Source organism: Pimephales promelas, chromosome 20, assembly GCF_988280905.1.
Source record: "Pimephales promelas chromosome 20, fPimPro1.hap1.1, whole genome shotgun sequence".
In the NCBI taxonomy this organism is placed as follows: Eukaryota; Metazoa; Chordata; class Actinopteri; order Cypriniformes; family Leuciscidae; genus Pimephales; species Pimephales promelas.
The window spans coordinates 13,048,755-13,064,590 of NC_142788.1; the positions used below are offsets into that span (position 1 = coordinate 13,048,755).

Below are 15,836 nucleotides of genomic sequence, written 5' to 3' on the forward strand. Positions count from 1 at the left end.
TTGTAAAAGAAAGATTTCTTTCGTGTTTGTCGGTTGTATGGAGCCGTTGTGTTTTAATAACGCGGGAAAGTGAAATGACGAGCACGCGCGGCCACATTAACAGACGCTGGCAAAAAAAAGTTGTTCTTTGGAGTCGGATCTTTTCAATGAATCGATGTTTCTCGATTCAAATCTCGAGTGGACAGACTATTAATAAATAAACTTTGTTTTCATTAAAGTAAATTATTTTTAAAAACCTAACAATATACCTATTAAGTTCAAATTCATTTTTAGTACATTAAAATAATACAAATTATTTTGTTTTGTTATCTTATACGAACAAATGAACCGACTAAACTATATAAAATGGTGTCTTAATAATAAATGATAAAAAAAATAAAACTAAATAATTACTATATCATTTTAGGTTTGAAACATTTCTTTGTAGTTTTAAAGCTGTTGACATAAAACTTTTGTCCTTCAATTTATATATTTTCAAATATCAGGGTGGCGCAACTGCAAACATGGCTCTTTTATTATGAATTGACAAGGTAATAACATTAAAGATGATAATACATTATGCAGTGGAGCTCTATTATCTTTGTGGCGGAGTGAAAAGGTTTGTAGATCTCTCTGAAATAATTTCCAGTATGTGGGTATTGGCACACTTACACTGTTCTTGGTACAATTACAGTATACATACAACTATTTGATTTGGTGGTACCGCCTAACATAAAAAGTCAAAAAATGAATTTGAACACTTTGAAATGTTAACAACTGAAACTTGTTAAAACCATAGACTGTAAAAAATGGCTCAAACATTTTTCATGACTCAAAAATATGCATTACATCCATTTTGAAAAGACTATTTAAAAAAATGACTCAAATGTCAATTATTGTAAATTAGTTTGTTTTCATGAACTGAATGATGGTGGCATCAACAAACTGAAGTTACAATAATAATAATAATAATAAACACACTTAAAAGCACAAATGTGTGTCTAAATATGGCTTTATTGGAAGTTAAAGGACAATGTGATAGTCACTGAATATTTTTTTAACCAGTTGTTTAAAACAAGTGGTATTCCCCATCTCCACTGAACACATTCTTATAATTTATTCAATCAACATCTGTGTTTACAATATACACAAGTAGGCTACTATTAAAATGCACCACATAGTGACAATAAATCCTTAAACAAACAAGTGCAAATCTGAAAAAAACAAACAAAAAAAACATAGTCAAGGCACTTTTTGATTCTATATTGCATTATCAAAGTCATCATACAGTAATACTCTCAGTGCTATAGTGCAATTAAACAGTTCTTAGTTAAAATTCTCATATTTCAAAATATTATTCACAAAGGAAATGTGCTAGGTAAGATCTCCAGAAGCTCAGCAATATATCACATGGCAAAAATGCTGGTAGTTGCAAGTAAAACGTAAAAAAGTGAAAACAGTGCTCTAAAAAAGTTCCATCTAACTTTCAGTGTCCTCAGATAAAGTGTATCATGCTGTCTTCACATTCCTTCGGCACAGGCAGGTTGTAACTCTGACAGGTTAATTTGTAATTCTGCCCACCATTGTTATCCCAAAACTGAGTCCCCATTACTTTATAACAGACCGCAAACTCCAGCACAGCCCCAGGGTGAAGGATGAATGGAGGAACGGGAAGATGAAACCGAAAAGTGTCACAGCAGGGGCCATTTGAAATAGATTTGCTTGCAACCCAGTAAGCCTTGGTTTCTGAGCAACTCTTCCAGTTTGTAAAGGAATAGCGAACACTCACATCCTTCTCAAACGCCAAATTTACAACTTGAATGATCCCTATAATGCCAGGCTCATAGCACAAAACCCGCTCCAGACACACTTGCTGAAAACACAGACGCTCCGTGAAGTTTGAGCATTCGCCTGGCTGGAGAGAGAACATGGGTTTCAAATATGGTAGGGATATCTCCATCCTCTTACTCGAGGCCAGCTCAGAATTCATTAACAGTCGAAAGAGAACATGCTCTGGGACAAAAGGGTCCTCGCCGCTTTTGAAAATCTTGACATTTTCCAGGTCCAACCCCAAAGAGTCCACAAATCGGACGCTGGCTCTGCGACTAAGCTTCCTTCTCTCTGATGGAGATGGAAGGGATTGAGTCCGCCTCTGGATGATGGATTTGGTTGGGGGTTCACACGACAGGCTGCGGCCAGAATGCTTTGGAGGCGTTCTCGGGCTAGGTGGACGGATTTTAACTGGCCTCCTCCCACTGTCCAGTTTTGAGCGGGACATGCCCTGGGAAATCGGTGTGCAACTTGAGCCACCTGATACAGTGGTAAAAAATAGGTCAGCATTCATCTCTTCGAGGGGTGTGTCTTTATTGCAACATCCCAAAGACCAGGCCATGTTTATTAGAAATAGTTCCCTTCCAGTGCACCTTGCACAGATAGCTTAGAGAGACCTGAAAATCAGAAACATTCTAGGTTATATAAATACTTATTACATATATTCGAGTAAGTGCAAAGAAGCACGTCTTGTTTTACAGGCTATGGATTGTTCTGGCATAACACTGTGCAGCTGTGCAAACATGGCAGGCTCACTAACTACTAGCTCACTTTTATCCAATACATTTAATACATTTTAAAATGATACAGTCGGTGTCAGTGCAAACGTATACAGTCAATGACTTTGGCTCTGTACACAAATTCAAACAAAAAAAGTTGTTCAAGTTCGTGTTTTCATTGTCTCACCAGTAAAATCCGACGTGTTTGGGTTTACGACGCATCTGAAGATAACGTTACTCCGACGCTATTTTTATAAACCAAGCGTTCATAATGTGGAGGAACTTCACACAAACTCTGTGCAAAGGTGAAGTAGGCTATGCTACGTGATTTCACTCACATTCGATGCATTTCTTGCAAACTGCGCAAAGCTGGTAGGGGTGTGACGTCACCGGCAGGGGGCGTGGCAACTGCGTCAGCTGTATTCGGGAAATGCTGTAGGTCTCATGGTTGCCATGTCCGCCGATTATAACCTGCTTTGGGCTTTTAAAAGTAAAAAAAAAATGTTGTTTTTTTATCAAAATTAAAGCTTTTTGGCTTTTAGTATGAATATGTTAGTCTTACTGTTAGCTATAAGCGATATTTATATTTAGAAGACATAAATAGGAGGTAAACGCGGTGAATGAGAGACTACATTAAATAAATATTTCGTGTGTTACCATTTGCAAAAGAAAAACTCCACAATAGTATTTTTTGTAACTTTCAAAAAGAGTAATAATAATAAAAAATTGAGATTATCATGATAACGGCAGTCAGAAGTGAAAAAGATGCTCGAATTTACATCACTTCCACAGCAGCTGTATAGAAACACCTATTACAGCAGCATTAACTACTTTTTGTAATTTGATGCAAAGGTAATATAATAGCTATATATGGTGTTAAAAAATGAAGAAAAAAAAACTTTGCATGATTTATGATGCTGATTACGTTAAATGCGTCATCACAAGGGTCCATTAAAGACGAAATGATAACAGTAGTCCATAAAAAAAATGTCAATTTAGATTTCGCATTGCATTTGAGGTGTGGTTTTGATGTTTTTTAGACCCAGAGGGCTCACTACTTATTTTATGTTTTTTTTTTAACCGGGATGTTTACCGTTGATCTGGCAACACTTCTGGTCATTTGAATAAAACCGTGATTCTTGCGAATTTACAGTACACAACCACAATAGCAGCCTCTTGATACTGCGTAGCCTATTTTGTTTTGGGTTTTTTGCCGTGTTTTAAGAGTAACAAAAATAACAGGAAGCGGTGAAATTACCCCGCATTCTCGCATTTCAGTTATAAACTTCAATTCCCATCATGCCAGTCGTAGGATCACGACGACAACGATGCTTGAACATACAAAGCAGCAGGTAAACAAGTCTGGTCGAGCTGTAGTGATGCACAGTAACGGCGATTTCAACGCGTTTCGCTCGGTGCAAGATGATGAGAATTTCGTGAACAAGATGCTAAGGTGATTATTGCTCTGTTAAAAATTTGTTTGCTCGACCCAGTTTAATTGATTGCTCTAATTCTTGGCAAACTGGAATATATATAAGCGGTGACGCTGTTATTTCGCTTCATATCTGCAATGATGCTCTTCTGTCGCACAGTGCGTGTATGCGCTCACAAGTGGGACATTTTTGGGCACAACTGAGAGCTTGGAAACTGCGCCTGTACACTTCATAGTGTTGCTGCGATGGGACCCATCCTGCAGGAACGAACTGCGTCTGCGACGCTGAAGAAGGTGCCAGACCAGGAGAAGGTTAGAATGAAAAATGCAGAAAACACTGGGATTGTTGCCAGGTAAGTTTGATTAGAGCAATTGATTAAAATCAAACAGAAATAATATATTATATATTTCACTAAGAATATGTGCTTTATTTGCAGCAATAATAAGAGAGGAGGATATGTCAACCAGAATAAGAAACCTCTCAAAAAAACAGTGTCCTTGCATCCAGGCCAGGAGAAGGATCCTCTGCCTAAAGCCAAAATTGTAAGTTACATATGAAACATTAAGATTCATCTAACGTCTTTATTTTTGTTTGCAGCATTTTGAATATGTTTTCATGATCTTCCCAAGGTCCAAAATGGCATTAAACCAAAGAAAGCTAAGAGTCCAACTGGCGGCACTTGCAAGTTGCGTGGGTGAGTTTAACTTGGAATATGGAATTTATTAAAAGTAACAATGGATAGTATTAAAATAAAACAAATGGATATTTCACTGTAGAATGCTCTAACTGATCATGAGCGAGTCAATGAGTCATTCAAACGATTTGTTTAAACGACTGATTAATTCAAGAATGAGGTAACTGTTTTCGAATGTGTCATTGAATCTTCGACTCAACCTTCATTCGAAACACTGAGTCATTCAGTAATGAAAACAGGGCTGAGTGTTGCTGGGAGATGCACGTTCTGGTGTGATCTTTGTTTGAAACTATTTTTGCTGCTGAAACAGAACATAAACCGTCAATATTGCATGTAAAATGTAAGTGACTTAATTTTAACATGTTCTTGAACTATTGTATGAAATCTTGTCAGATTTTAAATCGTGATGTTATTCAGGAAAACAGCACTCGGCATATGCGAGTTTAAAAATGAAATAAGAAACTCGACATTTTGAAATTTTTATGCGACTGAGCTTCTTTGTGTGAGCCTCAACAGTGCAACCTTGTTGGCGTCAGTTATGGCTAACATTTATTATCCACCATCAATCGTAACTTACAATAAATGTAATGAAATCTTAATCATTCTCATGGATTGGTGATACCCTAGTAATTATTATTATTTTTTTTTATTGACTTTTTAATCAGGCTACTTGTCTGGTCGGGCAAGTAAAATTCTCTTTTTCTTGTCCCTTCAAAAAATCCACTTATCCCGGACAAGCGTTAGAGGCCCCCTGAAATCAAAATTTAAGTTTTTTAGCTCTTAGGGTGAATGTTAGCCATTATGTTATAAATAAGCTGGTGTGTTCCAAAACCTCAACAAAATTCGCATTCAGGAGATATAAGCATTCAAAACTTCTGCTAAAATGGATCACGGATTTTTATGTCACCGTGGACTTAAGCTTCTCATCACATCTTCTGTCCAATCAAATGCTCTCTAGAATCTGAAGCGTCCCGCTCCTTATGCTATAATACCACTTGGCCAAAGCGATCGTGGCTCTACCTGACTGTACATTCGGCAGTGAACGCAAGCTCCTCGTGGTCATTAGTTCCATCAGTTAACTGTTGGAGTTACTTCGACTCGCCGCAGTAATATCAGATCATTATCATTTCATTGAAGTAGGAAAATCAATATTGTCAACCCAGCCCTAATAAATTAATAAAATATCTCACTTGAACTATTTCTGTAGCACACAGGGAGAATCAGACATGAGGCCTTCACGTCCCAAACTGTCATGTCCCGAGCGTGGACAGGAGAGGCAGAAAATTCAGCTGGAGCCTCAGTGCTGTAGAGAGATGGTACTGAGCCAAGTGGCCATGGAGAAGAGCCGTCGTGCTCTCTCGCTGCCCTTGGCTCCTCAGCCAGTGCTGCAGCATTTCACCCTGAAGAATCACGTCCCTGATCTGGAGTCACTCCGCCTTTTGGAGCACCAGGAGGACGACACGGACAGCGCCAGCGACCTGTCTGACTCCGAGAGGCTCCCTGTCCTGCCTTCTCCCTGCACTCCTCCTCAGCTTAACCTCCGAGCAGAGGTGATCACCTCCATGGACCTGCATCCCGACATACCTGGACCCAGGTTGGTGGAGGAGGATGATGTCAGCTACAGCTACCCAGACTTCCTGCCACCTCCATTCAATACCTGGAGCCTGAGGCAGCTCGCCATTTTCCTCAACACGGAGGGTAAGAGGGCTCCCCGGCCAAAACCCGTAGGGCAGCTCGAGAACTATCTGGAGCGCCTCCTCCAGCTGGAGTGGCACCAGATACAAACCATTCAGGCTGAGAGTGGGCAGCACGTCGTGCCCATCCGAACAAAAGTTCATGCCACCAGTGTTCTAGCAAACAGCAACCGGACCAGGCCTCACACTGCTCCTCCGACTCGCCTCAGCTCTCCGAAAAGCTTTCGCCAGGGTCAGCGGGGCTTCTTCTCTTCAGTGAGCAGCCCATCATCCACCCAGCTTTCTCGCCTAGTTTGCCCTCACTGCCATATCCGTTACCCACTCTGCAACGGCACTTGCTCATCGTATGCCTACCAGCGCCATTCCCGCCTCAGTCCCCTTTTAGAGCGCAAAGCTCCTCCGGCCAACACCCAAAAGAGAAGCAGCAGCGAAAGCCGGACTGAAAGCCGCACCACATCGAAAAACCAGCACCTGGTCAGTCCTCAAGGAGCAAAGGCTCAGCAGAACCACATGCAGGCCGTGGGTAACGTGCGCAGGTTATCTCAAGAACTGAACTCGAATGTCAAATCCCATTCTTTGGTCAAGAAAGGAAAGAGTGTGAGGTCAAATGAGGCAGAGAAACAGAAAGATCCACCTGGAGCGAAATGTGAAGGGGTTGATAGGCGAGTTCCTGCCGCTATAAAGCGGGATGCTGGCGGTCCAGGGAAAAAAATGGTTAAGGATTGTCCAAGAGCCGAAACAGGTGAAGTACGGTTAAGATCTGGCACTAAAAGAATGGTCGCCAACAGCTGCGACGCAAAAGTGCCATCAGGTACTAAGACTAATGGCAAAGTGAAAAATACTCAGTACGCCAAATAGTTAGTGCTCCATTCATGCCTATTTTCAGTTGCCTCAAAAACATTTCCATTTTGCATATTGTAAAGAAGAGCTAATTAACAATTCTAATATCACTGCAGTTAAAAGTAGTTGTATGTAGAAGGGATAAAGGTGCGGTCAGATTAGCAAAATTTGGCGGGAAAAAGGTCTATTCTCTAATGGCAGTAGTGTTGTCAAAAGTACCGACTTTGGTACCAAGTTGGCACTTCAATTTGAAATATGTGACTATACCAGCATTTTCTTCTAGCATTTTAAGCGCTGTTGAACAAATTCTTAAACACATCTGATTGGCCATTGTGTTCACGCACTCAACACAACTTTAAAATTAAGGAGCTTTCTTTTGGTCAATGATAACTTGAAACCGTTTGGCCTCAGGTGAAATTGCGCGGTTTTCTGTTGAAAGGTTAAATGTGACCGCACCCTTAAAGGGATAGTTCAGCCAAAAATGAAAATTCTGTCATTTGCTCACCCTCAAGTTGAATGAGTTTCTTTCTTCTGCTAAATGCAAAGGAAGATATTTTGAAAGAACGATTGGAACCAAACAGTTGTGGGGCACCATTGACTTCCATAGTATTTGGATCCAATTGTTCTTCAAAATATCTTCCTTTGTGTTCAGCAGAAGAAAGAAACTCATACAGGTTTGCAACAACGAGAATTTTTTTCGTAAATGATCATGACAGAATTTTCATTTTTGGGTGGTATCCCTTTAAAAAATGCATCCTTCTCATTAGAAATCATGCCTTTTCACCATTTTAGTATATTTCAATGTGCATTCCTTCAAGATATATTTATTTTATCTGCTTAAGTACATAAAAGCAGGTTATCTTTGCTTACTGTACGCACAAATACTCTATAAAATGAAACAAACGTAGTTAAATCCAGTGTGCATGTACATATCTCTTATTTTAGGGAGGTACGGCTAAGAATGTCAGTGTGTGGCATTTTGTGTAGTGAGCACTACTGGTCAAAGAATGTATATTTTTGAGATGAATAATGAATGTTTTGTAACGACTGTATTTTTGTAAAGTGCTATTTACAAGCACTTCTTTTCTTGTTATTTATTCAATAATTTATGTTTATTACAATGGTTTTAAATTTAAGTTAAGAATGTTTTGTGTAATTCATTATTTATCTTTGAATGTTTTGGAAGACATTAGCCTTTCAATGAGTTAGATTTAGTTGAATAGTGATGTTAGGATTGTTGGTGGTTTTGTGGTGCGATGTGTGTCGATGAAGACGGAACTATTAAGATAATACGATAGATAAGGTTATCTATGTTTGTTTACTTCTTGAGAACTTTTCAGGTGATTACATTGAACTTCATGTCTCTAAATATGGCATGTTTTGTTTTTTGGAACAATGATGGTAGTGCTTTTGTAGTTTTATATGTGCAATGCATATGACTTGAAAGTTGGTACAGGTTGATGCCATACAGTACGCAGTCCCACATTTCCATACTTGATGTACTGTATGTAGCACCATTTCATTGTGGATGTCATGTACTGTAAAGTATCCCTTATCAGGCAAAAAACACATAAATCTACTTTTGTCCTATCATTGTCAGATTGTTCTTTTTATTTTGCTGACACTTGGTAGAGTTGAATGTAGCTATTTTTATGAGATCCAAAATAAAACGTTTTCATTACATCATCAGAGCCTCTGTCTACAGTATTTATTTGAATGCAGAGATTGATACCATCATTGAAATTTCATTAAACTCATTTTAAAACGGTAAACAGTGACCGACCATATCATTTTCAGCAAGTAAATGAAAACGTTCAGAGGCTTTGCAATCTTATCTGGGTATTTAAATGCTCATATTTACACTAATCTGTATCCTTAGGTTAATATTATACGCATTGTAGATATTTGTGGGAAAATGCATAGTTTGTCACACTGATTAGAGGTCATCTGCATGTCATGTTCTCTTCTGTCCTGGAAAAGGCTTTAGAAGCTGTTGAAGCTGTTTCTGGCGATCATTCACGCAGCCTGTAAAACAAAATAAGAAAAAAGCATTTATTGTAGGAGACATTAGTAAATGCTGTATGTGATGCATTCCACAAATAGGTGTTTCATTATTTGTTTTAACAATAAAGATGCAAATCCCATGTTCATAAGAGAGAAAACAGAGCAAATAGAACATATAGCATTAAGAGTAGTGGTAATATGTTATTTGCAACCCTGTTACCACATCTTTTAAAACAACATTTTAACAACATTAACATTTTGTAGGCAATGATAAAATCCCACAAGGCTTAAAACGGTACCAGCTTTTGGTCAAATAAATAAATAAAATTAAATGAAAAATAAATTGGCTCATTTAGAATTCCTGAGCTCCTGAACGTTTTTAACATTAAAGGGATAGTTCATGAAAAAAATGTAAGATAAACTAAAGCTGCAAGCAGCATTTAGCTGTGTTCAAGCAGTTCAGGCCTTTAAGCACAAAAGACATTAAGTTTTATGTAGCAAGCATTTAACCACTTTACTTACTTACATTTCAGTGTGATTTTCATTATTTACCATATTCCAGTATGATTTACCACGATTCTAGCATGATTTATCATAGTTTTGTGCTTGAACACCTAATAAGAATGAGACCTTTTTGACGGTTATAGCGCCACCAATGGTCCGATCTCCATGAAACTTTGCATGCTTCTTCACCATGTTCTGACACATGCTCGTAAATTTTTGTGAAGATCTTGTCCGTCTTGAGCCAAGGATCACAGTGGTGTAAAGACCTTGATACTAAGTCAGAGGGTCTAGGAGTTATGAGCAATTTAGTACTTTTGGTTGCTGTAACGCCACCTATGAGCCAATCAGGCTCATACTCTGATAGGTTCTCCTCAATTTGAGGCCCTACCATTTGGCTGAGTTTCAATCTCTAGGCCTTACGGTTTTGGCTGCACGATGTGTTTTAGGGTTTTTTTTTTTCTCCTAGCAATTACAGTAGGTTTTCAGCACTTCGTGCTTGAACAATGAACACCTAAAATTTATTTCCCCTCATGTCATTACAAACCTGAACACAAAAGAACATATTTTGGTAGCCAAAAATATGTACAAAATATGTTCCACAGAACTTATTGGAGACTTAAAGTGCTATTTGGTACCCTATGTTTAGAAAGTATCATGCATGTTTTATATACTTGTTGGAACTGGATGTAATTCACAAATTCCTAAGAGTGTCTCTAAAAAGCTCAACTATGGACAGAAACAGGCTCATTGAGTGCACTATAGGCCAAGATCTCCAATGAGGCAGTAAAAGACACTAACCAAGGTGTGTATTTGCTACGAGGCAAGAACAACCCATGGCTTCTAGACCGACATCTGTGTAGACGGGTCCATCGTTCCACATTAGGTCAAATCCGCCAACCCTCTTCTCCTTGCCTGTCAGACTGAAGCAGAATAAAATGTTTTGGACAACAATGTCAACATAGACAATCCTACACTCTCTCTTCCATGTAATTTTTGCAGTTTGTCAAATGTCAAATGGTACCGGCCCTCCATGTCTACAATGTGCAAGGTGTCCTCCAGCAGTCTGTATTTTAGGTCATAGTCCTCCTGACTGCTGGCTGTGAGGGAGGGTGAAGCGTTCACTTCGATTAGCCACCTGCATGATGGCAAACTGATGTCATTTTTTTGTTGTTTATTAGCAATGCAAGGTATTTCTACATTCATACAGATCTGATAAGCGACATGAAGTCCAAAATAAAGCATTCTCACGGCTTTAAATCCTGGTCCAGCAATATGTCATATCCGTACAACTCAAAACAGTGTTTGTCATTGATGATGGTCTTCTGAACACTGAGCAAGCTGCGAATAAATATGTTGTCAATTTCTTTAAACAGAGTCTGCACTGTCTCGAAACCATGCTTAGCCGTCAGATAACAGCGCAGCTGTTGCATCAGCCACTTACAACCCTAGGAGAGAGTACAAGTCAGCGATTACTGCTTTTCAATAAAGTATATTTTAATGAACATAATAGTGTACTTTCAACATACCTTCTCAGGATCATAATCAGGAGCAGTTTTTTGCACTGCAACATTGGTGAGATGAACGTCTGTTTACATCAAGGTTAACGGTGATAAACAAGTGAATTCCATGTTTGTTTATGTACGATGGGGCGTAAAATAAAAATAGAGTGTAGTTCAGAAATATATAGCAAAGGATACACTGATCATCTATGCTGTTGAGAGAGAACCTGGTGTTGGAAAATCTAGCAAAACCATCACGATACAGCCAGGCCTTTAGTGGAATATACTGACAAAAACAAAATGACATTCATTATATTGCCTGTCTTGTTTTAAAAATGCAACATTCATTTGTGTGTCAACAGTGATGTGAAGTCAAACAGGACATTGTATTTGGAGCTGTTCACCATAATACCAAAACATGCATCGTTCATTTTTGTGTCAACACTGATGTGAAGTCAACCAGGACATTGTACTTGGAGCTATTCACCATAATACCAAAGATTGTATAATAAGTAACAATCATTCTGCAAATACATTATTTATGTTATAATTATGCATTTGCAAACTTATAGCCTAGTTTTTTTAATGAGACATCAGGTATGCTGGGGAAGAAAATGGTGTAGAAATAAATTTGGTGTAGAAACTCAGCTTTTCCACAAGTCGGAATCTCATTATTGCGGTAATTTCAACATGGTGTCTTCTTTTTTCAACACCATCTTCATTTACTTACCCTCAAGTTGTTCCAATTAGCATTAAATATAAGATATTTTGAAAGATTATGGTTAACCAAACATGGGCCCTATTGACTTTCCATAGTATCATAAGTCAGTGGGGTCCATCAGTGTTGCCAGATTGGAAATATCCAAGTATCGTAACAGACGCTCAAAATGATCGCATTTGGAAGAAAATTATTGTACACGAGCCAAGCGGCTGACCAGATTGTTTCCCGAGTTCAAGTCGAGACCGAGACCAAAGAGAGTCCAGTCCGAGTCGAGACCGAGACCAAAGAGAGTCGAGTCCGAGTCGAGACCAAGACCAAAGAGAGTCGAGTCCGAGTCGAGACCAAGACCAAAGACAGTCGAGTCTGAGGCGAGACCAAAGAGAGTCGAGTCCAAGTCGAGTCCGAGACCAAAGACAGTCGAGTCCGAGTCGAGACAAGACCAAAGAGAGTAAAGTCCGAGTCGAGACCGAGACCAAAGACAGTCGAGTCCGAGTCGAGACCGAGACCAAGACCAAAGAGAGTCAAGTCCGAGTCGAGACCAATACCATAGAGGGTCGAGTCCGAGTCGAGACCGAGAACAAAGAGAGTCGAGTCCGAGTCAAGACCGAGACCAAAGAGAGTTGAGTCCGAGTCGAGACCAGAGAAGTTGGATAACCTAAGGTTGGGTCTCAAACCAGACTTAAAGATATCTTCAAGAATATGTAAAATATTTGGTTGTAACAATAAAATTGGCACCATACTCAAACAATAAAGCAAATATAAACCTTATGCACCAGAGAAACGTGGGCACCGTCATCTTTGGAATATTGTCTTTGAACTTCCGTTTTTGTGTTTGCTCTGGCATCTATGCCATCTATTTCTATGGCATCGCTGTCTAGGAGTAATTAGCTGGTGAAGTGGATTTACTTATTGTAGAGTTAACAGCGCTCTTTCACATAACATTACTGCACACAAATTATTTGTGGCTCTTATATACTAACTGAATTATGGATGATAAGGCAGACATTTTAGTTGAGCTAGAGGCTCCACATCACATCTGACCTGGGTCCTGCTGCATTTGCGCGCCGCGAACAGTTGCGCACAAGAAAGTCAGCAATCATTGTCCTAATATGTTCGACTACAAATCAATTCCGAGTCAAAATGCACACCATGACAAGACCGAGACCATTAAAATATACAGTAGAGTCCGAGTCTCGAGTACACAACACTGATCGTACATTATGGGATTTTTTTTGTTATTGATCGTACATCGTACAGAGGTCAAAACTATCGAACAAATACGATAATTATCGTATGTCTGGCAACACTTGGGTCCATGAACTGTGTGTTTACAGACATTCTTTAAAATATCTTCTTTTGTGTTCAACAGAAGAAAGAAATTCACACAAGTTTGGAACAACTTGAGGGTGAATAAATGAACTATCCCTTAAATTTCATGTGCAATTGCAAACAATAATGCATTTTTTAAACATGTTTCTCACTGCAGAAGAAGAAAGTACTTTATCAACGAAAAATTACTACTGTACATATTTATGAAATACAAAACGTTCACTTACTGATGTCACAAGAACATAGACTCTCAAGTCAAATTTTCTCCCTGGTGGTAGAGATATTCAGCAATTATTATTATAAAATAAATCAAATAAAGACAATATGTACTGAAGAAAAAGGCCAATTCACACTGCACTACCAGAAGCCGACATACAATCACCAGATTACAGTACGACATTCCGTGACTCAATGATCAATCGGTAAAAACAAGCTCTAAGAGAGGACAACAGGGGTACCGGACTGATCCGGCAAAACCTGGCGAAGTGTCATCTGTCGGTGCAGTGTGATTCGGCCTTAAAATCTATTAGATGTACCAGCTATGAGGTAGGGATTTTCGATGTAGCGCTGAGCGACATAGCTTTCAACTTGAGCCTCATCTCTCTGTTCTTCAGAGCGGGTCCCATCCTAAAACCAACAGCAGCACCGTTGCACAACATAGAGGTTTGGCATGAGGGTGAGCAACTAATGAAAGAATTTGCATGTTTGGGAAAATGTAAGATTTAAGATTCAGTGTTGTCCAATTTGTATTACCTTCCTCCAATCTATGATATCTTTGAGTTTCCGAAACAGAAAAATTCCTTTCCCTTGAGATCGTGCCACCTGTGATGGGAAGTTATTGTAACAATGGATAACCTGTTGATGATCGGTTTGGTAGTATTGTACTGCCGCAAACACTCACAGGCTTCATGATCCAAGTGCTCCCTGGGCTTCTCTTAAACTCTTCCACAAATATGTGATACTCACTGGGCAGCTCAAACGTCCGTGGGAAAAAGTCACATTTGGCTGCCTCTAAACGCCCAGCCTCCCGCTCTAAATTTTTTCTATACCTCTTCAGGTTTTTTACCATCAGGTTCTTACGAGTCAGCTAAAAAAATATATAAATAAATCATGATTATTTTCTGTTAACCGTCATTCGATTGTAATATGCACACTATTCTGCTATTCCACACTATTCATGATACTGACCTCGTAGTGGTTGCGAAAGTGACATATCCGCACGTGCTCCTCCATGTACGAGTGATCAAAGTTCTCTCTCAGCCATCCAACATCACACCAGTTAAAGTCCCAATCACCTTCACTGTATGGAGAGGCATGAATGCATGATGCAAAGATGATGCTGTACATACCGTAGGGTTCGAAAACACGCACAGTACAAGCTCAGCACTTACTCTTTCACCACTACCCAGCCTGGTCTCTGGTTTAGGACATCCTGAATGGTGTTGGTCAGGCCACATCTGTATCGTATATAACTCCTTACCTCCCTGAAAATGAACCACATTGGATTGTTCAACTACCTTTTATTCATACACATGTATATACATACACACAGACAACAGTTTGAACTTCAGAGAAAATATTAAATGCTTTTTAAAAATGCAGTTTGTACAAGCATTGCCACTAAAAGATTGTTTTAATGTTATTGAAAAATGCCTCTTATGCTCATCAAGATTGCATTTATTTAGTCCAAAATACAGTAATATTGTCAATTTTTATTACAATTTAAAATAAATATTATCTGTTTGAATATGTTTTAAAATGTAATTTATTAAAGGGATAGTTAACCCAAAATGATGACAGAATTTAAATTTTTGGGTGAACTGTCCATTTATTAATGTCAATGTTGATTTATATTTCAATGAATTCATATTCAAATTAATATTTTTTGTTGAAACCGTGATACATTTTTAGGAATATTTGAACGTCATTTGATTGCAATGTAAATCTTTTGTAACATTATAAGGTTAAATGTATTTGCTGCCACTTTCGAATGAAATGTCATTCATTGCATTAGAAAGCAAAAGCTAACAGACTTACCCTTCCTTTTTCCTCTGAGAACTGTAGGCACCTTTATGTCCAGCTGTCTGCTGTTTAAAGTAAAAAAAAAACTGTTTAAAGTGTTTTTGTTTGAAAGTGTGCAGAAATAGTTATTGTATATATATATATTTTTGTTTCAAACGTCACCGGCTTACCTTATTCTTGGACATGTCAGAAACGAACCATAGTAACAGCGGAACCAGCAGCGTGAGACTAGAACTGTGGTGTTGTTGTTGTCATAGTGAATCACCGCGGACCAATCACCTCACAGTATTCCGCAGTGACGTTCTGTGGGGGGTGATAGACTACAGAACTATGCTACAGATCTGCTACAGACGTGAGGTCGCCATCTTGGAACGGTTTGCTTATCGTTACCTGATCGTATTGCAGAATATACGTTTTTGGTATTGATGCCACACCGTTCAGATTCTGGTTGTGAAACCACAGACAGAGATTTAAATTCCCGAAGATATAGTTTAACATTTTACAGGTGAGAATATGTTTGTTTTAATTTGTATCAACTCAATATTACAGGATTTTACTATGGTACTTT

At 38.8% G+C, this 15,836-nt stretch overlaps 3 protein-coding genes across 5 annotated transcripts; 1 reads left to right on the forward strand and 2 right to left on the reverse strand.

Annotated features, from left to right (window-relative positions):
- Nucleotides 1-975: 975 nt before the first annotated feature.
- ppp1r3da (protein phosphatase 1, regulatory subunit 3Da) lies at nucleotides 976-2,967 on the reverse strand. Of its 2 annotated transcripts, none has more exons than XM_089124516.1 (2): nucleotides 2,867-2,967; nucleotides 976-2,426 (listed from the first exon to the last, which is right to left on the reverse strand). In XM_089124516.1, exon 2 carries the CDS (start codon nucleotides 2,369-2,371, stop codon nucleotides 1,475-1,477), a length of 897 nt encoding a protein of 298 aa, XP_088980642.1. In that variant the 5' UTR covers nucleotides 2,372-2,426; nucleotides 2,867-2,967; the 3' UTR covers nucleotides 976-1,474. The 2 variants fall into 2 exon arrangements, with proteins under 2 accessions (XP_088980642.1, XP_039507345.2); XM_039651411.2 differs by having other exon boundaries at nucleotides 2,716-2,922.
- Nucleotides 2,968-3,654: 687 nt separating this feature from the next.
- Nucleotides 3,655-8,880, forward strand: fam217ba (family with sequence similarity 217 member Ba). Of its 2 annotated transcripts, XM_039652797.2 has the most exons (5): nucleotides 3,844-3,981; nucleotides 4,121-4,313; nucleotides 4,398-4,503; nucleotides 4,591-4,655; nucleotides 5,863-8,880. In XM_039652797.2, the coding sequence occupies exons 2-5, from the start codon at nucleotides 4,207-4,209 to the stop codon at nucleotides 7,205-7,207; spliced, it is 1,623 nt and encodes a 540-aa protein (XP_039508731.2). In that variant the 5' UTR covers nucleotides 3,844-3,981; nucleotides 4,121-4,206; the 3' UTR covers nucleotides 7,208-8,880. The 2 variants fall into 2 exon arrangements, with proteins under 2 accessions (XP_088980415.1, XP_039508731.2); XM_089124289.1 differs by lacking the exon at nucleotides 4,121-4,313 and having other exon boundaries at nucleotides 3,655-3,981.
- Nucleotides 8,775-15,575, reverse strand: ttll9 (tubulin tyrosine ligase-like family, member 9). The gene is made up of 14 exons (XM_039652796.2): nucleotides 15,439-15,575; nucleotides 15,284-15,333; nucleotides 14,638-14,730; nucleotides 14,435-14,546; nucleotides 14,148-14,333; nucleotides 14,000-14,068; nucleotides 13,783-13,873; nucleotides 13,474-13,514; nucleotides 11,395-11,482; nucleotides 11,224-11,282; nucleotides 10,946-11,142; nucleotides 10,719-10,832; nucleotides 10,496-10,617; nucleotides 8,775-9,214 (listed from the first exon to the last, which is right to left on the reverse strand). The coding sequence occupies exons 1-14, from the start codon at nucleotides 15,451-15,453 to the stop codon at nucleotides 9,144-9,146; spliced, it is 1,308 nt and encodes a 435-aa protein (XP_039508730.2). The 5' UTR covers nucleotides 15,454-15,575; the 3' UTR covers nucleotides 8,775-9,143.
- Between the last annotated feature and the right edge of the window lie 261 nt (nucleotides 15,576-15,836).

Bases quoted from the DNA above. Each gene is read 5' to 3' on its own strand.
- ttll9 (XM_039652796.2), bottom strand. The intron at 14,334-14,434 runs GTCAGTATCATG...ATATTTTTTTAG, and splicing joins ACTTTCGCAACCACTACGAG to CTGACTCGTAAGAACCTGAT. The intron at 13,874-13,999 runs GTAATACAAATT...TGTTGGTTTTAG, and splicing joins ATATCATAGATTGGAGGAAG to GATGGGACCCGCTCTGAAGA.
- ppp1r3da (XM_089124516.1), bottom strand. From the start codon at position 2,371: ATGGCCTGGTCTTTGGGATGTTGCAATAAAGACACACCCCTCGAAGAG.
- fam217ba (XM_089124289.1), top strand. From the start codon at position 3,857: ATGCTTGAACATACAAAGCAGCAGGTAAACAAGTCTGGTCGAGCTGTA. The intron at 4,504-4,590 runs GTAAGTTACATA...GATCTTCCCAAG, and splicing joins CTCTGCCTAAAGCCAAAATT to GTCCAAAATGGCATTAAACC. The intron at 4,656-5,862 runs GTGAGTTTAACT...CTATTTCTGTAG, and splicing joins GGCACTTGCAAGTTGCGTGG to CACACAGGGAGAATCAGACA.